The sequence below is a fragment of the Bombus pyrosoma genome, linkage group LG9 (genome assembly GCF_014825855.1).
Source record: "Bombus pyrosoma isolate SC7728 linkage group LG9, ASM1482585v1, whole genome shotgun sequence".
NCBI lineage: Eukaryota > Metazoa > Arthropoda > Insecta > Hymenoptera > Apidae > Bombus > Bombus pyrosoma.
In genome coordinates, this window is record NC_057778.1 from 736289 (window position 1) to 762108 (window position 25820).

The 25820-nt window shown below is 28.9% G+C and overlaps 4 protein-coding genes and 1 long non-coding RNA gene across 7 annotated transcripts; 3 read left to right on the forward strand and 2 right to left on the reverse strand.

The window, feature by feature from the left end:
- The first annotated feature begins 115 nt into the window (after nt 1–115).
- Nucleotides 116–8487, forward strand: LOC122570925 (glycerol-3-phosphate dehydrogenase [NAD(+)], cytoplasmic). Of its 3 annotated transcripts, none has more exons than XM_043733924.1 (8): nt 116–272; nt 901–1078; nt 2694–2834; nt 3031–3172; nt 3716–3828; nt 4462–4692; nt 5342–5541; nt 8244–8487. In XM_043733924.1, the coding sequence occupies exons 1-8, from the start codon at nt 229–231 to the stop codon at nt 8299–8301; spliced, it is 1107 nt and encodes a 368-aa protein (XP_043589859.1). In that variant the 5' UTR covers nt 116–228; the 3' UTR covers nt 8302–8487. The 3 variants fall into 3 exon arrangements, with proteins under 3 accessions (XP_043589859.1, XP_043589860.1, XP_043589862.1); XM_043733925.1 differs by lacking the exon at nt 8244–8487 and adding an exon at nt 7357–7958; XM_043733927.1 differs by lacking the exon at nt 8244–8487 and having other exon boundaries at nt 5342–7958.
- A 152-nt stretch (nt 8488–8639) lies between these two features.
- LOC122570926 (glycerol-3-phosphate dehydrogenase [NAD(+)], cytoplasmic-like) lies at nt 8640–19641 on the forward strand. The gene is made up of 8 exons (XM_043733928.1): nt 8640–9454; nt 9882–10062; nt 17785–17925; nt 18005–18146; nt 18228–18340; nt 18461–18691; nt 18801–19000; nt 19435–19641. The coding sequence occupies exons 1-8, from the start codon at nt 9405–9407 to the stop codon at nt 19457–19459; spliced, it is 1083 nt and encodes a 360-aa protein (XP_043589863.1). The 5' UTR covers nt 8640–9404; the 3' UTR covers nt 19460–19641.
- On the reverse strand, nt 10472–13549 carry LOC122570927 (peroxiredoxin-6-like). The gene is made up of 5 exons (XM_043733929.1): nt 13339–13549; nt 12013–12169; nt 11135–11352; nt 10942–11017; nt 10472–10735 (listed from the first exon to the last, which is right to left on the reverse strand). The coding sequence occupies exons 1-5, from the start codon at nt 13419–13421 to the stop codon at nt 10607–10609; spliced, it is 663 nt and encodes a 220-aa protein (XP_043589864.1). The 5' UTR covers nt 13422–13549; the 3' UTR covers nt 10472–10606.
- On the forward strand, nt 10651–11111 carry LOC122570929. The gene is made up of 2 exons (XR_006317916.1): nt 10651–10790; nt 11077–11111. It is a non-coding gene; the product is annotated as an uncharacterized LOC122570929 (long non-coding RNA).
- A 172-nt stretch (nt 19642–19813) lies between the features above and the next one.
- LOC122570928 (complex III assembly factor LYRM7) lies at nt 19814–25794 on the reverse strand. The gene is made up of 5 exons (XM_043733930.1): nt 25420–25794; nt 20884–20956; nt 20745–20815; nt 20088–20169; nt 19814–20022 (listed from the first exon to the last, which is right to left on the reverse strand). Exons 1-5 carry the CDS (start codon nt 25441–25443, stop codon nt 19904–19906), a joined length of 369 nt encoding a protein of 122 aa, XP_043589865.1. The 5' UTR covers nt 25444–25794; the 3' UTR covers nt 19814–19903.
- Nucleotides 25795–25820: the final 26 nt, after the last annotated feature.

A 25820-nucleotide genomic window follows, 5' to 3' on the forward strand; every position in this document is an offset into this window, starting at 1 on the left:
TTGGACTTTGATTGGTCGATCAACGAACATTGCTTAGAGTAGGAAAAGGCCGCCTATCACCACTGGTGCTTCCGTACTCCCACTTCTGCAAAAATTAGCGCAAGTCTTTCCACGTTCAATGTAGTTCCAGTTGCTCTCTGCCTTGATGGTGAATGGTAGTCGTGTCTTACATTACGATCATTTTCGTTTTATACTTGTATAATTTTATTATTAGTATCAGTCAAGATTATGGCAGACAAACAACGTGTTTGCATCATTGGATCAGGAAATTGGTAAGTTATTTTTAAGTCTTTGTAAGATTAACGTCTGTAATTGCGAAAAATTTTGTCTGTCATTGATTTAGCTGACCGGATTAAAATGTTATCGGAATTGATCTCCACGTGCTGTAAATAAAAACCAGATGAAGTATCGTACACTTGTTAAAATTAACTGTATTTTTATTACTAACACCTTTCGATAATGATTATGTATATTGACAAATATATTTTTAGAAAATTGAATTGTCAAGTTTGGCAGATTCTAACTAGGTCATGTTTTATTATAATTTGTATAATATATTTTTGTAAGGAATGCAAGTAGAAATGTTAAAATAAAATAAAAATATTGTGGAAATAACAAGTGTATAATATTATATTATTCATAAATGATATAATGTGGCGTGAATCATGTATTACTATTTGTAAATTAACTTTAAGCTTAGATGTAAAAATTACTTTGCTGAATAATTCGAATGAATCTCTAATATATTTTTATTTGTATTAGTATATAAAATGTAAATTAGGAAAATATTATAAGCTTGTTTCCCTGGTAAAAATATACGCATATTTTCGTGTAGAGATATAGAAAAATGTTATGTAAAACAAATTATTATATAATTTTACTGTATATGTATAATTTCAGGGGTTCAGCTATCGCTAAGATAGTTGGAGCAAATGCCGCCAAACTTAATAATTTTGAGGATCGTGTTACAATGTATGTATATGAGGAAACTATCAATGGAAAGAAACTAACTGAAATTATTAATGAGACGCATGAAAACGTAAAGTATCTTCCAGGACATAAACTCCCGCCCAATGTGGTAAGTAAGTACTTATGTACATGCTTATCTATACTCTTTCTCATAATTAAAACAATCGTTTTTCATGCTAAGAAATAGATTAAAAATACTATATGCATTTTAAAATTGTTCTATATACCTTTATTTTTCGATCAAAAATATAAAAATCTTAATGCTTCAAACCATTGTAAGTAGTATGTACATAACATTAATATTTTAAATTACATCGAGTTTCCTACCCAACTTTCATATAAACTTCACATAAATATATCGTATAAATATATTATAACATTCATATAAATATACCAAAACTTTCTAAAATAATATTATGTTATTGATAATATTACCTTATACAATAATATATATTTATTAAATTCTACACCTTATTCTTTATTTATTTCACTATCTTTTTACAATATATTTTACTATATGGATACATACATATTACGGATAATACATATTACACGTTGTGTAACCTTACTATTCTTACTGTTAAATCTATGATTCTGAAACATAAATTAAGCTTACGTAACTCTCGTGAGATCACATGTATCTCATATGTAAACCGTCTCCTTTTCGTACAGAAAGAGTATAATTCATTCCATATTAGAAATCTGTTTGTTATTGTTTTAATTATTTAAACTTACAAATAAATTAATAGTTTATTAGAGTAATACATAGTTTATTAATGTAATATAATTATTCTTGATAATTTTGTAAAAATTTTAATGAAATACTTTCTACTTTTAATTTCTAATTTAATCCAAAACTATACTTTTGTTTTCTATATCGCAAATACTCATACGTTATCGTTTAGTTAACACAACCTATAGTTTTAATTTAACTTCCGAAATACACGTCTCAGGATGCACGTTCGTAATTTCTATCTATCGCACGCATATAGATTGTTAACTTTCAGCCTCAGTAGCTTTGTATAGAAAAACCTTGACCATGACGAAGTCTGCTGAAACTATCTATTGATTCGTAAGGTAGTACATTTCTCTAGACGTAGTTAAAATGTACATCTAGTATAATATGGGACCTATCTCTACATCCACATAATAAATTTAATGTTACAAATGATTGAGCCTCTTGATCCTATTTTAAGCTTAATTTTCATTTTGAACTATTTTAAACTGAGTACACCGGTTAAGGTTACTATAATCTTAATATAAGAGAAATAGGTTAGGAGATTTTCGATTCTTTAATAGAGTATTTTGTACAGCTATATATAGTATTTGTATAATAAATTACTTTACTATATTCGGTAAAATGCGAAATTTTATTTTGTATTAAATATATTGTATTAACAGAATCATCCATTGGAAGGAAGTAAAACATTAGAAGTAGAAGATTGTATTATTTGTAAATACTAGAAATTATATGATTCATTATGTATATATTTATGAATTAATAATTTTTCGCGTTTCCTTTCCTATCGTTTAACGTATGAACATGAATATCTCTTTGCATAATTTTTAATATTTGTAACAAAACTTATCGAAAATCACTCCACGAGACATGTGAATGGAGACAATTATTTTTCTAATTTTTAAAAAAACATATAACTTCTATGCACTGCAAATATAGAAATGATATATAAATATTAACAGTCTATATGTTTCTCATGCTCCAGATTGCAGTTCCTGATGTAGTGAAAGCTGCCGAGGATGCAGATATCCTAATTTTTGTAATACCACATCAATTTATCAATAAAATATGTAGTACGTTATTAGGGAAAATTAAACCTACAGCTGTTGGTCTTTCTTTGGTAAAGGTATGATTCTAATTTAGGATTTAGCATTAATAGATTATAAAGTATTGATTCAATCAATGAAATCAGATTTTAAATTTAATTATTTCGGAAACAATGTTTCGGACGAGAAAGCTTCGTGCAAAACTTTTTATTTGTTTTGTCATGTAAAATCCAACCTATCAATACTGAAATTATGAGTTTATTAATATTTTTACAGGGTTTTGATAAGAAGGAGGGAGGTGGTATTGAACTTATTTCGCATATAATTACTAAACAACTTCATATTCCTGTTTCGGTTTTAATGGGAGCAAATCTAGCTTCTGAAGTTGCCGAGGAAATGTTTTGTGAAACTACTATCGGTAAATATTTACTGTGTATTTATAAAACAAATATCATATGTCTTTTAAGAATGGCTTGTACTATTTGTTCGAATGCTCCCATTAGGAAAAAGAATTAATTTCTGTTGGATATTATAAATGATATTATATTAAAACTGCACATTCATATAATAATTGCTATATTATAACTACATATGTAATGCATACATATAGACATACGAGAAAAAGAATGGGTGAAATCGTTCAAGTATCGTTTTATGTCTGAACGAATAGCGCATAATCTACTTTGTCTTTGCACGCTTACATAGATAAAAATTAGGCGAGGAGAAAACATTTTGCTATGAATAAATAGAATGAAGTAATTCAGATCTTCCATACATTTTGAGCAACTTAGTCGTTCTCTACTCTAATTAGTGTATATTTTAAATTCTGCAAATTGCAACCATAAAAACTTCAAAAACATTTTTATATGCAATATTACAAGACAGCTTCTGACTGTCTTTGTTTATACATTTTCGATTAAATCGAACTGTGAATGTTATATCTTTGTTATTTAATATCTAGGTTGCAAGGACAAAAATATGGCTTCTATACTAAGGGATATAATACAAACGCCATACTTTAGAGTTGTAGTAGTTGAAGATGTTGATTCTGTCGAATGTTGTGGGGCATTGAAGGTAATTATACCATAGTATTTTCTTTTTCACATTTATATTAAATAGATGAAATTTCATAAATATAATAAATCTCACAAATTTATCATCTTATCAAATCTTTTAAAAAAATCTTAAAACTGCACTTTCCTTCTTTGATAGTAGAGATATCTTAAGTCATAAGATATTCACTTTAGATACCCTATGGTATCTGAAGTACGAATGTCAACATATTATTAATAACAGGAAAAAATATTTAAGTGTAATAATATTTTGGTATATAATAGTGTTGTGAAACAAAATAAATATTTTCAATGATACATGATAAGTATAATAATATATATTGAATTGGTTAAGATTACAATAACATCCAGTTAAATGGTTCTGAACGGTGTTATTTAGTAATAAATATCTTTTCCAGTAAACAACATATCTATTATAAGCTGTTCATAAATATTTACATATCTCAGACCTTAAAGTATTCTCATTCAAGAGCTATGTATGAACTTGATTAATGATGAGTTCCATCATACGCTGCATGCGTCACTCGTCTATCGTTGATACATATTGCGCACAAATGAAATTGCGTAATCGCATATTTGCATTGTAAACTTAATTTTTCTGTATATATTAATTTTATATTTCAATTTATAACAGAATATAGTAGCCTGCGCCGCTGGATTCGTCGATGGTCTAGGTTTGGGTGATAATACAAAAGCTGCTGTTATCAGATTAGGTCTTATGGAAATGATTAAGTTCGTAGATGTCTTTTTCCCTGGAGGAAAACTTTCTACTTTCTTTGAAAGTTGTGGTGTGGCTGATCTTATCACTACTTGTTATGGCGGTCGCAATCGTAAAGTTTCTGAAGCTTTCGTAAAAACAGGCAAGGTCAGTCTTTATTAATATGTACATATTAATTATCATACAAGTAGTAACGATATAATAAAAATTTAGTTCTAAAATAAATAAGACGTTAAAGTAGTACATATAATATAAAAAGTATGCTCATCGCATTGATTAGCATTTTCATATCTCATGTTCCAGTCATAGTTCAACTATGTCATTTCCACAAACTACATAATAATGTACGCAGCAGTATATAACGAAATTATACAATTAGATACAGTAAACTATGATATAGAAAATAGTTATGTAATGATGTTCTTTTAAATTCTAATAGAATCGATTTCTACAACCGAATCTACATTCCAATGACTCAGCCTCAATACGTTCAACACATTCTCATTGTCAGTGTTTCGAAGTCAGCGTAACCTAAACCTACTGACAGAGACAATGAATAGATTAGCGAGAATAAATAAGAAGTACTATGTTTCTCTCGCTTGCTCCCGTTAAATCTATTTTTTTCCTTGTCGACGGGCTTGAGAGTATATCTCGAAACTCGAAAGTATTTTAGGAATGAAATCGCTGTTATGTGAGAATTTCAGTTCAAGCCTCCTGACATATAATTTAAACGAGCATTACTAGGATAATATATTATATAGAAAATTGTGTTATATATTAATTATTTTCTTTACAGACAATCGAAGAATTGGAGAAGGAAATGCTAAATGGACAAAAGTTACAAGGTCCGTTCACTGCTGAAGAGGTAAATTATATGCTAAAAGCGAAAGATATGGAAAGGAGATTTCCTCTTTTCACGGCCGTGCATAGGATTTGTACCGGTGAGATAAAGCCTGCGGAACTAATTGAATACATACGCTATCATCCAGAACACATGTAAGCTTAATTGTCTCCACTATATTTAATGGCGGACTAGCTTAAATATCTGATCTTTATTTTAGAAATCGTTATAGAACAACAAACATTTTATTTGATATATTGTAAAATTTATTTTCGGAGCTAAAATCACATTAATATACGGTCACATAAATTTTAGAAATTCAACGAGAAAAATTTTATATAAATATGTAATATTTGTGAGATTTAATTGGACATCCTATACGAGATGTGGGATCTAAGCATTCATTTATTTAAAAATTAATATTTTATCATACATCTTTTATCGTAAAATAATACGTGCTCCGTTTAGCCATGGTCCTATTTACTTCTGTAGTTACATATTCTAATGTGTGTTAAAACCAATTGGTAACCCTGTAAAAAGTTACTGGGCATTAACCTGATAATATGTATATTGTACATAATACCTGTACATATTTGTAAATAGTTATCATGTATATCGAAATTGAAAGGGCTTATGTACAATTTTTTCCAATGTCATATATACACATATATGCACATATATACGATGAAATGTTTCTGACTTCTATCAAATAAAACGGTTTTTATTTTAAACAATGAAAATAAAGGATTATATGTACAATTACGTATAAAAGAGCTCTGATAGCTTTGTAAAAGAGATTATTTTTTTATATACATATTAAAAACAACGTGAATATTTATCCTATATTTCTATAATATATCATAAGATGTAAAACAAGATTCAAAGGATGTATTTTACTACGTTTTAGTCATTTTCGATCTTTTCAAAGCTATTTTGCCGTGTTAAGTGTATCATAGCTTATTAATGGCAATGAAACAAATGTTTATAAGGTGTCCTAGATTTTGTGGGCAAATATTGTCGTTATATTCTATGGGTTTGAGTAAGAAAATGATATTATAAGAACATAGCATTAATAAGCTTCGTTAGAAGCTTTATTGAGTTAAGATCACTAGATCTTTATATAGTTTTCAAACTATTGAAAAAGAGGATAATTAGGTGATATAAAAACGCGATGATTAATTCATGAAGGTTAAAAAAATTGCACCTTTGTAGAATAATAAATTCATTGCCTTAATGTTGTCAGTTTTGTATTCACAGTAATGATAAATATTTTGAAACTAATTATCAATAATTGATTAGCAATCATAAGACCGTTATGGTCTTCGCTATTTCTTTCCTTCTATTCTATTCCTTTGCTATCTCTGTTCACATTTTATATTTTTTTATTATAATTATTTTAGTGATGCTTTAAATGACTTATGTTTACATAACATTCTTTTCTTGAATTTTACCCATAAAATATGTTGACAAATTTTGATCGGGAAAATCTGGAACATCTTGTACAAGAAGTAACATTAGATACCATATTTTGCATGACTGTATGTTATTGTTGTTGCAATCTATAGGGGTGTTGCGAAATTCTTTTAATGATTTGTAAGAAATTAATATTTCATAAATAAAATATGTGCATAACATATGCATTTCACATTTAGTTGTGTTACAATCGATGTTTCATATTTGTTTTCAAGGCGATGTAGAAGTTTATAAATCCATAAATTATAATCGCTTTTAAAGACATATCTATATCGTAAAATGATGTTATTTATTTTTGATGCATATATAAAAAGCAGATTTAATTCGTAATTTCGAGTCAAGAAAAAATTTTTTGGTAATTATTTTCATATATTTCTGTAAATATAAAAAAATACAATTTTGTTAAAACTTTTTTCAAAATTTCTCACCCCTAAAGAAACATTGGAATTGGGAAAAGGTGATGGAGAATTATTTTTAGATTCTTAACTATTATACAGATCAAGAAGCAATTTCATAAGGAAAATGTTTATCAAGTAGAGAAAAGAAGATAGAGTAAAAAAGGAAACTAACTTAAAAGGACCATGGACTTTTTTGAACTTTACAATACAAATTTTTATTAGTACTCGTCAAAGAGTAAATTGTTGTTTAACTTTGTTTTTTGTTGCCATTTATTTTAGTTTATATTTTGGTTTATATTTCCAATTCTGAAATAGGGTAATATTATGATAATAATTATAGCGCATATAATAATAATTTCAACACACCCTTAATAGCACCTGTGAATCACGTACATAGTTAATATCTTCTTAAGTGCGCAAAGTATATACGAAACGTAAAGCAGAACATTGATTATTAATAAAATAAAGTAGTAATACGTCAAAATGTAATGTGTTATGCGTTGTTGTATATTTTAATGAAAAGTTTACAAGGATTGTTGTATGTTAGAAATTAAGAAGAGTCTAAATAAATATTTTAGATATCTTGATCTTGTGCTTTTCGATAGTTCGTTATAAATTGTTGTATCATAGAACTAAAGTTGACTTGAACAGTGTAACATAAAACGTAACAAATATATGACTATTACTTGTTAATTGATAAACATTTGTTTAGAATTATATTTGTCCTCTTTCCAAGGCCTTTAATTCCGACTTTCGTAACTATAGTAGTAATATCATTTTTCTTTTACTAATAATAAACGTTATCAAATACTCATTTTTTACAAGGTAATATGGTTTTGGTAATCATAGGTAGATACAGTATTTCACATATTTCAATTTGTATTATGTATGTTTAAGGGTGTAAAAACACATGCTGTGTAATGCTCATCATAATTGAAGGTATGCAAAAGATTTATTAGTTTTAATTATATTTGCTTCATATTTAGGGACAACGACGTTAATGCAACAATACTACAGCTACCTTCACCAAGATGTCATCTGTGAAGATTATTTAGAAGAGACGAAAGAAGATGTACGCGCGTTATGTCGATTTAACTCTTCATGGTCAAATTCAGCTAAAATATGAATACCATACCGATTTGAATTAATTTCCAGTGATTGAACACTAATAATGTAATAAAAAAAAATGTCTAAAAATTCAAAATAAAATTGGTAATCGCTTATTTTCAATTTCGCGGTATACATCCATGTGTCTTTTGCTAACTTTATTTTAAAATATTATATTTTACCAATATTTTATGACTAATATTCCTTAGTAAATATTTTAAGAGCCGAAAGTTAGATTAACTTGTAAAGTTCTATTGTTTATGTATTATTATTTATTGTATGATATACCATCAAAATGGTTCTTTACTTTGCTGACTGAAAATTAGAGTAGATATATGACCACAAAGGGTTAAAAAACAGTTTTAAGATCATTTGGATTTTGATATAAATATGGTGTATAATTACTGTACGACGTAACAGTAGTCATAATGATTTGATCCAACGCGACAAAACTTACGATGTAAATTTGTTAACGCCCCGATAATAAGGAGATTGAGTTTGGTAATTGGTACTTCTTCGTTCTTTTCTTCTTTTTTATTGTTTTGGAAAACTACAAAATATTTATTTGCACATATTTTTCGAATGCAAATAATATAACTTCATTAAAATGTTTCTTTATTATTTAATGTTAATATTACGCGCAGCAGTTATTTTATAAGAATTTTTCGTTTTATTCTGAAACTTAAAATTCAAAATACTGCCTTGTAATGTTAGAACTTTCGAGATATATATTAAGTATTATTATTAAGTTGCCACTATTTTTAGCATTCATTCTGGCCACGATCTGCTGTTGCGTTTACATTGGCCTTGGTCCAGAACAATGAATGCCAACCGTTAGAAAATAATTTGCGATCGTTACTAAGGTCAATGAAGGCTGAAGTTAGTTTGTAAGTTAGTTGGTCAGTCAGTCAGTCAGTCAGTCAGTCGTACACCGGCGTTCGAAAATAAGCAAATTTGTGATACTTTAACCGTGCATAGAGTATTCTATACCCTCGTGAGTTCTGTAAATTCTAAGCCAGTTGTACATTAAAAACTGCAAAATGACTACAGAAGGAAAGAAGAGGGTATGCATTGTAGGAAGCGGCAATTGGTACGTGTATGAGATTTTTTTCTCTTCTTTTTTTTATACATTTGTATTGAAGGTTTCTCAAAGTATAATGTAATATCATTTATAATAAATTGTACTATATCTTCACTTATTATTTTTATATTTATTTTTTATTTTTACTTTCTACAATTTTTTTTTACTTTTTATCAATATTTGCATCGACATTTGTATACAATTTTAAGGCTCGATTTCATTAAGTATATATATATATATATAGATTATATTATATATATATAGAGATATATATATATATATATATATATATAGAGAGAGAGAGAGAGAGAGAGAGAGAGAGAGAGAAATAGAGAGATAAATGACAGTCTTACAATCTATTTTACACAAAACTACATATTATGAGATAATTGGAAGTTTAGTTATCTTATATAATTCTTTTTACTTTGTACTTCAGGGGTTCAGCCATTGCAAAAATTGTAGGTGCCAATGCAGTCAAATATAACAACATATTTGAAACACGCGTGACAATGTATGTTTACGAAGAAATAGTGAACAGTCAAAAGTTGACTGACATCATAAATCAGTTGCATGAAAACGTGAAATATCTTCCTGGGCACAAATTGCCAGAAAATATTGTAAGTTTCATTTCATTTAAAAGTGTGCATATTTTTTTTCTGAGTGTATCGACATTATTAACTTTTCTTTCTTTTAACGTTCAAATCATTCCTGTCATTTTTATGTTAAGTGTATCGTATGTTTCTATTGATTTTTCATTATTTTCATTAAATAATTTTAATAAAAAGTTCTATGAGGAATTGGGATCTGATAAATAGGAATACTTACATGAATTAAGTGATTATTATATACCTATTATACTAATTTAATTATTAAGAGAGATGTTAGGAGAGATAAAAAATAAGTAAAGTAAGTAAGAAAATTCATAGTTTCTGTAAAATTAGTATTCAATTTTATTCTTTTTCATTGTCTATATTGTGATAACACAAATTTGGTTCAAAATTCAAGAGTATATCATAAAGCGACAAATTAAAAAAATTATATCTTTATTCGATATGTTCAACGAACTTTCAATTTTAACATAGCATTACATAAGTGAGAAATGTACAAAAGATAATACATTATTTAATACGAAATCATTCATTAATGAATTATTGAAGACATTCAATAATCTGTGGTTGTGCGAACGTAAACCTTTCCAGAAGGCATTGATACTTTGTCCACTCCTTTGGGGAAGAGTTCAACGAGTTCTTCATCTTTTACAGTTGGAAGTATCACAACTTTTTCACCAGGCTGTAAATACACAGTGAAATATATTTTTATAAAATCACCACAAAGTATATCTTAGGTAAATTATTAATTATTATTAAAATTTTCGCTATTGTCGTTACGCTATATCTACCATCGCGCTATCCACATAATAGAAAATATACAAATAATACTAACTTCTAATAAAGCTGTATAATTAATGAGCATGTAAAAAAGAAAGCTTTTCTTACCACCCAGTTAGCAGGGGTTGCTATTTCTGGTCTCTTGTGGACAAGTTGTAAGGAATCTATAACTCTCAGTATTTCACTATAAATTATATAAAAATCATTAATACGTTTATCCTATAATACAAGTATTAATTACAGGTATTAATTAACTACTTAACAAGTATTATTCTATAGTAAAAAAAAAAAAAGAACTTACTCTACGTTGCGTCCAGTGGACATTGGATAATGCATCGATAAACGTAAACGATGATCGGGGCTTATAATGTACAAAGCACGAACAGTTAGAGCTTTTTCCGGATCATCTTTGCTGTCTTCGTCGAGCATATCCAACTTCACTGCCAGTTTACGATCATGATCGGCAAGAATTGGGTATGGGAAATCTCCAGGAATATCGTGGCAATATGATTTAATATCCTACAATAAACAAAATTACAGAAAATAAAAATATATATTCGCATAAAATGGCATAAATCGAGTACAAATATACAATCGTTAGATTGCACGCCATCTTTATGTACACAGGACACAAAAAAAATATGTCAAACAAATATTAATACCTGCAATGAGAACTGATACAAAGCGCTAGTTGGCTCATTAAAGTAAAGAAAAATTAATACGAACTTTATAAGGTAATAAATTCAATTTCTTAGCAGACTGACAATCTTTTATCGAAATGAAATAGTTATGTAAAGTAGAGTGTTAACATGTAATGATAACACTAATAGTTTGTAATTATTCTTTCTGTACCTCGTATTTCAATTAGAACTTTTTAATGGTACTTCAACATCAACTTTATAATATTTTATTCTTATTTTTACCTACGAATATATATTGACAAAGTTTGCATGAAAACTGTTCGAATTAGTATTGCAAACGATGTTATAATCATTGTTTACAAGAAGATCACCTAATTCATTCTATGCACACACATGACACGAAATCATTTATAATGTGCATATGTAATCTTTGAGAATGACATTGCAGCATACAGAATATTCTTCAAACTGTAATTGCAATAAAAAAGCGCAACATCTATCGTCTCGGCAAATATTGAAGAATATCTTTGATACTAACATTAACCCAGTCCATATGATCCTGTAGTTTGTCAACGGAATGAGCCAACAGTTTTGTATTTCGGCGTTCAAAACTGGGTTGATGCACTGCTAAACGACCCAATTCGGTGGTGCAAACCGGTGTAAAGTCAGCAGGATGAGAAAATAGAACGACCCATCTATAATTAGGAGTAGAAAAAAAATAAGAAAGAAGATTCTATAAATATTCACAATCTGTAATTCTATATATCAATTACATTTCTCTCTTACTTTGTAACATCATTGAAATTCGTTTTTTACAGTGCATATTACCACACTGGCGATAAACGCATATTACACTTGATACAATAATAATTTTATCGTTCAATTTCAAGATTTAAAAATTTCTATGTCTGTCATACTTAAAAATGTAGTCTGATAAGCTACGTATTAACATTACGTAATGATTTAAGATAAAATGTACTCTGAAAATAGTGTTTTAATTTCACCGTTTCTTTCTCTTTAGTTTCGTGTTTATTAACCTTAATTATTCATAGACAATATTAGATTACTCGTATTCAATATCACATAACCAAAGCATAGAATTGGACACGATAATGAATCATATGTTATTGTTACATTTTTAAAATGTAACGCGCTCAGTTCTGTGACAGTAGAACAATATTACCCACAAAACAATAATGGCTATTAAAACGATAATTACGAACGCCTATTACTTACAAATTACCGTTTTTCTTATTAATAAATAGTAAATCTTATGAATTAAGATTTATGAAAGATAATGTATTTGAGAATTATCGGTATTTGATTGCGAATTAATTAATGTTTCATTATAAATATTTAATGTGTGTATACACACGTAAAGAGAAGAGAGGTAGAGGCAGCTTTTCCGTTGTAAATGACGTAAAATTATGAAAACAACATTTCCAAAATAAGTAACAAACTTCAGCTAAAGCATAAAATTAAAAAAAATACATTCATTATTAATATTGTTCGTATTATTCTATCAAACTTCGTGGAATATTAACGTACACGAAATCAATTTCAAACTAGATTTGTGTGTAACCTTCCTCATCGTTTCACTATTTGTATTGTTTTTTTTTTTTTTTCTTAATACTTAGCTTAAACTGACTAATGTTTAGTATACAAATATGTATAACATCGTGCCGGATATGTGTAACAACAGTAGCAATCTATTGCTATATAGTTAAATTGCTATATAGCAATCTATTGCTTATATAGTTTCCGCTATCTAATCAACTAATACAAAATACAAAATCTTTCATCAAATTTCTAAGAAATTCTATACCAAATCAAAAGACGAATAAATAAATATAATTCAACTTACGAATCTCCTTGCCAATCGTAAAAATTAATTTTCCCCTTAGTGGAGTCAATTTCAAAATTGGGAAATATCGAATTAAGCCTCATGGTTAATCTCTTAAAACTTTGTACAGAACAGATCTCACTTTAGACAACGATTTCTGAAGAGCTGTCGTTACGATTTAGTAGTGTCAGTACTTATGTGTTATTGCTATACGCACGTACAATGTACGAATTAAGCGCTAGCAGTGCTATTTAAGCATAACAGCTCTTCTCCCCTCTTTTGCCGCAATCGGTATAACTGATGTGTTATCTACGCGTTATCCACGTTAATATATAGCAATTAGTAAACATGTTTCTTCTAAGGATATGCCAACTTCTCCTTACTGGCAATAATGCGTAGGTGAAAAATCAAAGAATTTCATTTACAATTAACTTACATACTCTTATTGTTACATGCAAAGGAACCTGTTCTAGCATAAAATCTTGCTGCTTATATTTTTTCATTTCGCTAATTGCTTAGGAAGATCTGTGAAAAAAGAGCCAGGAATCCATGATCTAAACATCCCTAACGTTAATTGTTAAATATGAAAAAAGAATTTGACTTCTACCTTTTGTATCCTTAAATAACGTTACTTCATAGTGCTTCACACAAGATTAGATCGTCAAATCTATTCTTAAATTAGAATTTAAGAACGATGGAGAAACTTTCTGAAAAAAAGATCTATAAGTTTATTTGTATATATTTTCGACATAGGAAAGTATAGTTGAATTACTATGAAAACTTTATTTAGGTATTTTGTAAATATAGAAAGAACGAAATCCTATAAGAGCCAATTGTGATTGTCAATTATGAATTTAGCTAATACATATTAAAGAGTTAAAAATAAAACTTTCGACGAATAAAAATTGTAGATTTAGACAGAGTTCCTAAAGTGATCAAGAATTTAAGATAAAAGATCTCTTTACCTTTATCATATAGATGTGAATAACGAGTATGCCTAGAAATAGCAAACTATCTGCTAACGTACGTTTATATAGTATATAATTATCATATATGAGTAGGTTTGTATCTTATTGCGTTCTTACACGAGCAATGAAGATCCGTGTCATGCGAGACGTTTAGCGAGTATATCGTGAGCTATGAATCTAATGTTATTGGATCTATGCGTTCGTATTTTTATTTTATTTAAATTTCACTGGCATATAAGTTTTCTATAGATACAGATTTAGAAAAAAGATTTTAATAAATATATGTAATAACTATAAATCTAATAAATATATCTATAAATATATATATAAATCGTTCACCATAATCTTTCATAGGAGATTACGGAAACTGGATGATCTTAAGATTATAAAGATTATTATAGAATTTATCAAATTAATGATATATTGGAATCTTTTCTATCATTCAACACAATCGCTCCTCCCACTAACTGCCCGATAAGTACTTACTTCCTCCGTACTAACTGATGCTGAATCTACCGCCACTGAGAAACGTGGTACGCATTAGATAAATTAAATTAAGTAAACACATGACAATCTGACTGTTACAAGAAAAAACGTAGCATCCAACAAATGTGATGCACATTGTTTTAATAAAATCCTTTTAAACAGTCATCGACAAATATGTGTTATGTGTTATGTTGGAAGATTCGCAGGAAATTTTGTTCAATCACTTGTTGCTACATTTTAAATAACAAAATATTTAAAATTTTGTTTTGTTATTTTGTTTGCTTCCAAAACAGTACAACCCAAATTTGAAGGAGCTGTACGCTGAAGGACTAAAAATTGAACCATCATTTAACCGCGTATATTTTTCATAAAATGATTAACCCAACATTTGACTCAGAATAGCTCTTAATGTCTATTTTTCGAACGTATCCCATTTTTCATCCAACGGTACATTTAATACATCTCGCTACAATAGCTTTCATCTTTTCACCAATGTCAAATTCGTTCTACTATTAATAAAAAAAAAACTGGATATCCTATCTATATCCAATTCTAGAATAAGTAGCAGCAAATAATTTGATTAAAAATTCAGGAGTATATCATAAAGCGACGAATTCAAAGAAATTATATCTTTATTTAATACATTCAACGAACTTTCAATTTTAACATAGCATTACAAGAGTAAGAAATGTACAAAAGATAATACATTGTTTAATACGAAATCATACATTGATGAATTATTGAAAACATTCGATAATTTGTGGTTGTGCGGATGTAAACCTTTCCAGAAGGCATTGATACTTTGTCTTGTCATTGATACTTTTTTTTTTGAAGTATCATAACTTTTTCACCAGACTGTAAATACACAGTGAAATATATTTTTATAAAGTCACCGCAAAATATATTCTAGGTAAATTATTAATTATTATTAAAATATTCGCTATTGTCGTTATGCTGTATCTGCCATAGCGCTATCCAAATAATAGAAAATATACAAATAATATTAACTTCTAACAAAGCTGTGTAATTAATAAGCATGTAAAAAAGAAAGCTTTTCTTACCACCCAGTTAGTAGGGGTTGCTATTTCTGGTCTCTTGTCAACGAGTTGTGAGGAATCTATAGCTCTCAGTATTTCACTATAAATCAAATAAAAATCATTAATACGTCTATCCTATAATACAAGTATTAATTACAGGTATTAATTAACTAATTAACAAGTATTATTCTATAGTAAAGAAAAAGGAACTTACTGTACGTTGCGTCCACTGGACGTTAAAAATATTCCGAATATCCTATATTATATCCGATTCTGGAATAAGTGGTAGCACATAAAATACTTATCAGTTATCTAGTAGATCACTGTCATGCTAATCAATTTTTAAGTATTTTATCCGGTCTTAAAGATGTTGATTAGATCGAAAAATGATGTAATTCATGTGATTATTTTCGAGTTCATGCAAAATAAGTTTAACGAAGATTATACACACATATAAAATTCAATGCATCTTCATCTTTAGATAACAATAAATAATCAGTTTTATATGCGCGCAAGTAGATTCCTAATGAACATATTCGCCAAATATCAAAATGCAATACGATACATAATTGCAAATTGTTAAGACCAGTTTCATTATCAACTGACCCCGCGTATCAACAATTTCATAGAAATAAGTTTGCAACTTTATGTAACTCCAATAAAAAATAGAATATATTAAATGGCCATTCAGAAGAATTCAATCACCAAAATTTTATTACATTTTGCATATCACCAGCTAGCTGGTTATTTTTTACTTCTCTCATTACGAAGCATTAAAAATCATACAAAACTCATCTCACTGTCAGTGAAAGCGGAAATATAATCTCTTAACATGATGATTAGACGTATCTATAGCGGAGCTGAATTGGCGATATTTTTTAGCGTAATTTGCCACTTCACTTGCGAAAGCTTGCATATGAATATATATACAAGCTGCACAAAAGAATTGGGGACAAACAAGTAGTAACACACATGTTTGTAGTACACATGAAAATAAGCAAAAAGATCTTAAGACACGTTGGTTCGAAAGCCATTAATTAATAAACTAAAAACAATTGTGAGAAAACTCAACGAATTGTGTATGTTGAAATGAACAGGGAAAATATTGAATATACACCGTAAACTTTACAGGTATGTGGAAGTAATATTTTACTGACAAAAATACCTTGTAACACCGAAACTAATGGTTTTTCGATCCATGTTTATCATGACCGTTTTGCCCGCTTTCATGAATACTACATGCTCTTAAAGTGTGTCCCCAATTCTTTCGTACACCCCGTATTTGTATTATATCTAGTATTATTATTAGCATTATTTTCTCATCTTATTTTATATACGCTTCTAAAATTAATCCTACGCTGCAAAAAGAACTAACGATTTTTTACGATTAAACCAAAGAAGAGCAAATATTGTAAACTCGATAGCATGGACGATAAGAATTATTCGTTTTTGAAATTGTTTTCTCGAAAACGACGTATCACGTCACGAATGATAGGAGCTGAATAAACGATAAACTTTGTATCTTCGTGCTTATTTCAATTACATCAGATTGCATCATTGGCAGACTCCGCAGTGCTAATAATAAATAGAAAAAATAATTTAACATAGAATGACTCATTTTTATTACATCGTTCGTACTTTGCGGTAAGTTTGTTTTTTTTCGTATTCTTTGCGGCTTCAAATTTATAAACTATATCTTTTAAGAAGCTACTTTAAAGATTTCATTAGAAATTTATCTAGCTTTAGAACAAAAATAACAAATCCATCGATCTAAATCAATAGCGATATGAAAGTCTTAGGATAAAAGTCATTTTTTCGTTCACGATTTACTGCTACTCTCAAGGTCTTCTTAGTCGGCCAGATATATGATTACATTGCATCTAAATGTTACATATAAGGAGATATGTGTTGAGTTATTTAAGAAATGATACGAATTACTTAATAAACACCACATTAATTTGATATGCAATTTCCAGGTTGCCGTCCCAGACGTCGTTGAAGCTGCCAAAGACGCGGATATTCTTATTTTTGTAATACCTCATCAGTTTATACGAACACTGTGTGCAACATTGCTCGGTAAAATTAAACCAACCGCGATTGGTGTATCATTAATTAAGGTATTTATTGCTAATTAGATCTTATCAAGTATCTTATTCAATCGTTATTCGTTATTAAAGATGTTTAATACTTATTAAGGGTTTTGATCGAGGTGATGGAACGAATATCGAATTAATTTCTAAAATCATTGAAAAAAATTTAAGAATCCAATGTTACGTTTTAATGGGAGCAAATCTAGCTAACGAAGTTGCCGAGGAGAAGTTCTGTGAAACAACTATTGGTAATTATTATCCGACTTATATGATTTAATATTCGATATTATTGTTATATACTAATCACAATTGCTTTTTATTATTTATAGGTTGTAGAGATAAACGTTTAGCCCCAGTGTTAAGGGATCTTATTCAAACTCCTAATTTCAGAGTTGTAGTTGTTGAAGACTGTGAAGCTGTTGAAGTATGTGGTGCCTTAAAGGTATGCAATTATATATATAAGTTCTAATATTAATAAAATAATACTTTTCCTTATTTGTGTTTGGTATATTGTAACGCTTATGTTTAGTTTATGCGAGTATACTTTACATATACGTTTCAGAATATCGTGGCATGTGCCGCTGGTTTCGTAGATGGTATGGGACTAGGTGATAATACAAAAGCAGCTGTTATTAGATTGGGATTAATGGAAATGGTCAAGTTCGTAGACACATTTTACAGTGGCTCGAAACTTTCAACGTTCTTCGAAAGTTGTGGTGTAGCAGATTTGATAACTACTTGCTACGGTGGAAGAAATCGCAGAGTTTGCGAGCAATATGTTAAAACTGGAAAAGTATACATTTCATTTATTTGTATATTTTTTATTCTACATCTTCTATACCTCGTTTCATCTTAAAAAGTGAATTAAATATTTCATAAAATTATCGTATGTTTCCTATTAGACTATTAGGCAGCTCGAAGATGAACTTTTAGGTGGTCAAAAATTGCAAGGACCAGCCACAGCTGATGAAGTTCACGGAATGCTGAAAGCTAAGAATTTGCTAGAAAAATTCCCGTTATTTACTGCTGTACACCGCATCTGCACTGAACAAATAAGACCAGCAGATTTACTTGACCAAATTCGTAACCATCCTGAACATGTGTTAGTATTAAACTACGTTTATTTGTTACTTATGTATCCATTAAATCTCACAAATCAAGTTTACAAAATAAATATCTCATTAGGTTTGCACCAAAAACATTGTATATGTACTAAGTATTGTCCTCATCTTCCCTTTTTATCATTTTTTGTGTTGAGAAACTGTAAAAATCGTTTTTTAACAAGTACAAAACCCACTTATATCGGGTGAGATAGATGTCGGCCATATATACGGATGAGATGCTGTATCATATAGAAATATACAAAGATAGGTGAGAACTGATTAACACATTCCATCGATATAAAAGGATAACATTCCAAATAAGTAAGTACCCCTTCAATATAGATGATTTGCAAATTGTTTGTCATTCAGTTGAAAATAATTAATGTAATAATATTGTTAATAAATATTAACAAATTATTTTTGTACTTTTCAGGATGAAGATCGAAGGTGGTAACTGAATGCTATAAGTTACGAAATGTAAACATCTTGACAGCTCTAAAAAAACACTTAGAAATCATTAAAAGAAAAAATCAATTATTAGAAAAAATGTAATATTACAGATATTTTGCAATAATTAGTTATAATTGGCTACTGTTTTTCTCCTGATGATTAATATACAATTGTTCTATAAAATACGTAATAAGATATTGTACTTTATTTATTCCTAGAATAATTCATAATTTGTGCAATGAGTCTTTGAAAATATTGGAAATAGCTATTTAATATTCATAAAAAATTCGAAATAAAAAGTGTTGAAAATAATCATTAATTATTATCAAGGACAATATTAAAGAATTAATTACATCAGCATATTTTTTCATGAAGCAACACATTCTCTTTTTATTCTAGACTTAATTATCTAACATATTACAAAATCAGAATTTATTTTACATTTGCAATTACTATTTTGGTTTATCTTTTGAAGTGGATGTACTTAGATCTGCATTTTTATTACTACTGTGACATTCCTCATCCTTGTAGGGTACACTATCTATCAATTTATCAGGTGTAAGGCGTAATTCTAGAACATCATGAAACTAAGTTGGAAAGAAATAATATAAATTATTTATATTTTGAAAATATTACCAAAAGTTCCAGGCTTTGTTTCAACTGCTTGAATTACTGTTGTTCGTAGTTCGTGTTCTACTTCTTCCGCAAATTTGTTTAGCTAAAACAATATTCATTTAACATTTATATTAAATATCTTTTTTCTTTTACTTTGCATGGTTAAACAGTAGAAAATATAAGAGGTGCTTCAACAAGCCAAGATAAGACGAAAACAAAGAGTAAAATAATTGCGTTTGAGATTATATTCATTAAATCATTAACATTAGAAAAAATGGCAAAATGAGCCTGAAACGCGATAACCTTCTCTATACAAACGAATATTGGGCAACCTAAACGACGGGGCATGCAGTAATAATCGTTGAGAAGACTATAACTTTTCATACCGTAAACGATCCTGTACTTTATAAGAAAAATTGTACATTAAACATTTAACCTTCCTGCTCACACAAATCCATAACAAAATATCAAAGCACATCCTACGAAATTCCTAAGTGGAGAGAATAAAGAGGATTAATGTCTCCTTTAGTCCTCAAACTTGTTCGTATACTTAACGAATTTATATCGTATTGTAGCCCGAAAATAAGCATTTCCATTGTTTTTTTAAATCCCTTTATGATTCCATGACTTGTATCGGCTTATACCGTCGTATATAATACTTCTAAATCAAAATTTTACCTCTTCAATAGCAGCTGGGTTTGTGACATTTTTGTACTTTTTGTACTCTTCGTTTAACTTATTCCTTGTAACTAAGTAACATTTATCCAAATATTACGCATTCAAAGAATATTTAATAACTATGTTAAAATATTTGTACCTTGTAATGCATGGTCATCACCTTGAAAAGTAGCCATCCGCGTACGATGCAGTTTTTTAAATGTGCGTAATACCTAAAGGAGACAAATAATCTACTAAATATAAATAAACAATTCTTTATTTTTCGTTATACACTTACTGAGAATTTATTGCACAGATACGAAATTTTGCTGTTATAAAACGTATCTCATATCTAATAACCTTCGAGATTCAAAATTAGATTAAAACAACTAACGCGTGAAACACGATTTTCCAAGCTCTTAGTAAATAAATACTACATATTTTGTCGACAACGATAAATGCAGAAAAGGGCAGCAAGCAAGGATAAAAGAGAAATTGGAAACCACTAAACTATATAATGTTTAGCCTCAATATCTTTCAGTCAAATGAAAGTTTAACAAATATCTTTACAAAATTTCCATTAACACATTGACGACGAGGCGTTTGGAGCAGCACTCGAGCAGCAAGACGATTTGGGTATGCGGCGATTTCACGTTCTTCCTTTTCAACAGCGTTACACTGGAAAAAACTGCTGTAACTGTTAACTAATTAACATTTCACGAAGAAATTTTGGGAAAAGGTGTAAATTACTTTTTTTTGCATAAAAACTTATTTAATTTTAGTAATTGTCTGGAGAGATTTTTACTCCAGGTTTCAGCGATACGTTCAAATTGTTCATCAGCCGTAAAGAAATATCTTATTCTATTATAAGCAGTATTATCTACAATATATCATTACAGTCTATTGCTCTAACGTACGTAATCTCGATAATCGTCAATAATCACGGAATATAAGAATATAACAGAAAGTTAAATCTACAAACAATTTTTTCAATTTTTGGATATTCTAATATGGCATTTCGGAAGAGAAACTGGACCACTTATAACGCCTTATAAATTTATATTAAGACAGTTTATGTTGATGATGTAAAAATATTAACACTAAACCTACCAGCGCCGTTCAAATTGACCGTTTCCAAACTTCTACAAATTTAACCATATTTAAACGTTATCATATCGCTTCATAATTTCTGATTTTTCCTAAAACATGCATACAATATATTTTTCGGTATTTACTTTTAGTTTGCTTTTTTCTTTTCTAAGAAAAAATTGTATTCTACCTTACCTACCGCGGGCAGTCAATTTGACTGGCCGACAAAATATTTTAGTTACTCTTAACATAAATGTAATCAGTATAAAAAAAGGCTATCTCAAGGTCAGATGACAAACAAAATCAGTAATAATAAATAATAACAACTGTTACGCCCGTAACCTTTTCATAAATCATAATCTATCCCTCGAACAAGATGACCACCAGCTATCAAGACATATCAACTCAGGCCCATAATAATCCTAAGGAACTGCCATAAAATTAAGCATTTCTTACGGTCCATTGTTACAAAATTTTAAAAATCGAGGAGTTTCTTAGGGTTATTGCTCGTTGCGATAAAACACAGAAAAAGTGGATTTTTCCCAACTTTATCCTCGAGTAACCGTTGGTGGAGAACGGCCAATATTCAATATTTTCGTATAAATATCGCCGTCACAGACCATATTCTTACTTGCTATCGTCCTTTTGACCAGAATACATCTCAATTTATTACTCAATCAGTCGACATCTAAACTTGTTATCTCTAAAAGTCAAATAGAAAGCATCTCAAAGCGTTTTGTGTAAAGTTTTGTGTGTCATATAAAGAAAAGTAAAGCATATCAAATTTGACAATAATTTTATATTTCGTACATGGTGTTATTCTGTGATAAATATTTACCCTAAAAATGTCAAGACTTCACAAAAAAAATTATAAAAAAAAATAACGGACATAGAAGAAGACTGTTCAGTGTGCGATGAATAAAAAACTTCAGCAACTGAAAACAGCATGGAAACACATGAAAAGTTATTTACAACCGAATCAGAGTTGAATATTATTTATAAATAAGCGTTCACCTCCAGGACAAAAAGGAAAGAAATTATCGTTGACAGCAAAGAGTGAGACTGATATAGAGAACCAACATATCGAAACTGGGCCCGATGGGACAGTTTGGAAAAAAATAGATGCAAGTCCCAAACCTGGCAGGACATCAGTTCATAATATTTTTAAGGATGCTTAATTATGCTAAACGGCATATAATGAAAGGACAGGAAGAAGAAGCATTTAGAGTATTGGGGACTAAGAGGGAGCTAGATGCAACAAAACTAGATGCATTTATTACTCTGCTGTATACCTGCGGTACATATCAAGCAAAGAATTTAGATGTCTCATATTTGTGGAATAAAATTTGGAGACCTGCATTTTTTTCAAAAACGATGAGCAGAAATGACTTTGCTGAAATTATGAGGTTTACACAATTTGATAAGAAGAGCAAAAGAAGCCAACGTTTACGAACCAATAAATTTGCAATGGTATCTACAGTATGGGGCCGATTTATAGAGAATTCACAAAATTGTTATAAACCTGGTGCATACATTACTTTCGTATAAAGAACCGCGGGAAAAAACTATACAATAAAACTATCAACAAGTTCAGATTCATTACTACAAAAAACTTGTCGAATAAAAAATTGTAAAGATTACAAAATTACGAAAATTTGTTTAAGATGCGGGAAATATGTATGCGGCAAATATACATTTGACAATAAGATAATTTGTACAAAATACAGCGAAGTTGAATAAGATATATCTCTATATAAGTAAGAGTGTAATTTTATTTAAGTCTATAATTGAAATTAAACAAAAGTAAATTTGGACGAAATTTTATGAAAGATCATCATTTTACATACATTCAGTTATAAATTAACCATTATCTAAATTAAATCATAAGAACTATTACTTCTTTAATCACCGGTCATTTTGATCGCACCCGGTAGAAATAGGTATACACAAAGTGTCGGTAGGTTTAGTGTTAATGAGACAGGCTTTAAAATTACTTCTTTTAAAGACTAGTAAAAAGTAACAATAAAAGGAGAAAAAAAAATTATCTAGATACTAATTGGGAATATATGCATAGGAATTGGAAATGAAAAAGTTTCCCAATGGGAATATGCCTGCCTTAGATAAAAAGCCTAAGAAAGATACCGACTGATTAAGAATTCATATCAGTCGGTAAAATGTAATTATAGAAATGAAAATAATACATTTTTATCATAAATAATTTAGAATATTGTATATTACCTCATAGTAATTACTTAATTATTTGAAATTATTTTTATAGTCGTCGTTGCAATAGTGTTTTCTCATCAATGTTTTCAACTCTGCCGACTACTTCTTATCTTTTTCCTTTCTTTACTCGTTCTGTTTTACATGCGTCCTTATCGACAAAATACAAGGAGCTTAAAAAACTCGTCTCTATTTCGCTAAGTAGAGTTCCCGAGTTCCGAACAGTTCAGTAATTTTCACTATATATGTACTACTCGACTTATCTTCTTTTCTCACTTGCCGCCAGAATCTTGTTTCTAGCGTTCTCAATATTTCCATTAGTTGTCATATTCGTATTTAGAAAATTCTAATGCAAATAATTAGTTGGCATCAAAAAGAATGAAATATGAAAGAATGGAAATTGACATGTACTGGCATATATTGTAATAAATGAATGTTATAATAAACGACTAAACTCTTCTTGCCAATAAAATCAGGATCCTACAACAAATGTAGAGAAATGGTAAAAAATTAACATTAGCGGATAATGCAAATCTATTAAAGCAGTAAGTGAAGTTACAGTAAAGATCCTTTACATGCAAAAGATTGCATGTTGTAAGTTCAAGTTTTATCTCTTCTATAGCCCAGCAGCTTTCCTTCCAGACCCGTATCGCCTTCGTATTAGTAAAACGACACTAATGCAACAACGAAACATTTTTATCTTTGATTTTTCGTTAATGGAAATTTCATTAACATATTAGTAATATTTTTCTAATTAAATTAAAACCAAACACTGTAGGTATTATTATAAAATTTGATTTAACATAGAGATCTTCCTTCCTTGTTCATTGTATTTATTGTTTTACAAAAAGCTTGGAAAATCTTTTAATGAATTACTTTAACTTAATGTAATGGGCAGTCCAAATATAATTTGACATAAATTTTATTAATGATGAGCATGCCTTTTTAATTGTCCTGATGAATGTATCCAATTAACCCCATATTTGTTAGCTATAATAGCTATAATATAATAATTTTACCAGATTACAATAGCTCAAATACGGTGAATTTTGTAATATCTCATCAAAGAATTGTTGTTTTATATACTAATAAATAAATACATAAGTACATTAAACTAGCGATTATTTAAACAAAGCTATCTTTTTTATTATCTACATAAAAATTTTTCTCTATATTTATATATATAATCAAACAAGAATGAAAAATTGACCACTAACATAGTACTATTAACTTTTCAAATCACTTGATATATTACTTAAACTATTTACAAAATTACCTACATGAAACTGAAATGTTCCAAATATAAATAAATAAAGAAATCACTGAATGATTGAGTCATAACCTTCAAAATAATGTTAAAAGAGTGTTGAATGACAAACATTACCTTCAATCGCAGATTATCTCCCATGCCTTTAATGTAAAAAGAAACTGTTGATAAATGTAACGTAAATTTTTATTTTAATGTCAAAAATAATTCAGCAAAGCCAAATCTTCGAATTAAAAACTTTGATTGAAAGTGAGGTTAAATATTCCTCTATTTGAGGCAGCACTAGTAGATTTACATCATTATCATATTTACATTAAATATATATGTGTGTATAAGTAATGTCTCTTATTAATATTAAATTGCACCCAGGTTAAATTTATACTCCAAAATATTAAATTACTATTTTTTAAAAATTGTTATTTTTGTAAAATGTTTTTTTCATGTATACTGCCTTCTTGAATGTGAACCTATAATCTACTCTAACCTATTTTTAAAATAGATTAAAATATAAATATTTA

Excerpts from the sequence above, each read along its gene's own strand:
- LOC122570926 (XM_043733928.1), top strand. The coding sequence starts at position 9,405 with ATGACTACAGAAGGAAAGAAGAGGGTATGCATTGTAGGAAGCGGCAAT. Across the intron at positions 18,147-18,227 it reads GTTCTGTGAAACAACTATTG|GTTGTAGAGATAAACGTTTA; the intron begins GTAATTATTATC and ends TATTATTTATAG. Across the intron at positions 18,692-18,800 it reads AATATGTTAAAACTGGAAAA|ACTATTAGGCAGCTCGAAGA; the intron begins GTATACATTTCA and ends GTTTCCTATTAG.
- LOC122570927 (XM_043733929.1), bottom strand. The coding sequence starts at position 13,421 with ATGAGGCTTAATTCGATATTTCCCAATTTTGAAATTGACTCCACTAAG. Across the intron at positions 12,170-13,338 it reads TACGATTGGCAAGGAGATTC|ATGGGTCGTTCTATTTTCTC; the intron begins GTAAGTTGAATT and ends TCCTAATTATAG. Across the intron at positions 10,736-10,941 it reads CAACCCCTGCTAACTGGGTG|CCTGGTGAAAAAGTTGTGAT; the intron begins GTAAGAAAAGCT and ends GTGTATTTACAG.
- LOC122570925 (XM_043733924.1), top strand. The coding sequence starts at position 229 with ATGGCAGACAAACAACGTGTTTGCATCATTGGATCAGGAAATTG. Across the intron at positions 273-900 it reads ATCATTGGATCAGGAAATTG|GGGTTCAGCTATCGCTAAGA; the intron begins GTAAGTTATTTT and ends GTATAATTTCAG. Across the intron at positions 2,835-3,030 it reads TTGGTCTTTCTTTGGTAAAG|GGTTTTGATAAGAAGGAGGG; the intron begins GTATGATTCTAA and ends ATATTTTTACAG.
- LOC122570928 (XM_043733930.1), bottom strand. The coding sequence starts at position 25,443 with ATGGGAGATAATCTGCGATTGAAG. Across the intron at positions 20,957-25,419 it reads GAGATAATCTGCGATTGAAG|GTATTACGCACATTTAAAAA; the intron begins GTAATGTTTGTC and ends TGTCTCCTTTAG. Across the intron at positions 20,816-20,883 it reads TGATGACCATGCATTACAAG|TTACAAGGAATAAGTTAAAC; the intron begins GTACAAATATTT and ends AATGTTACTTAG.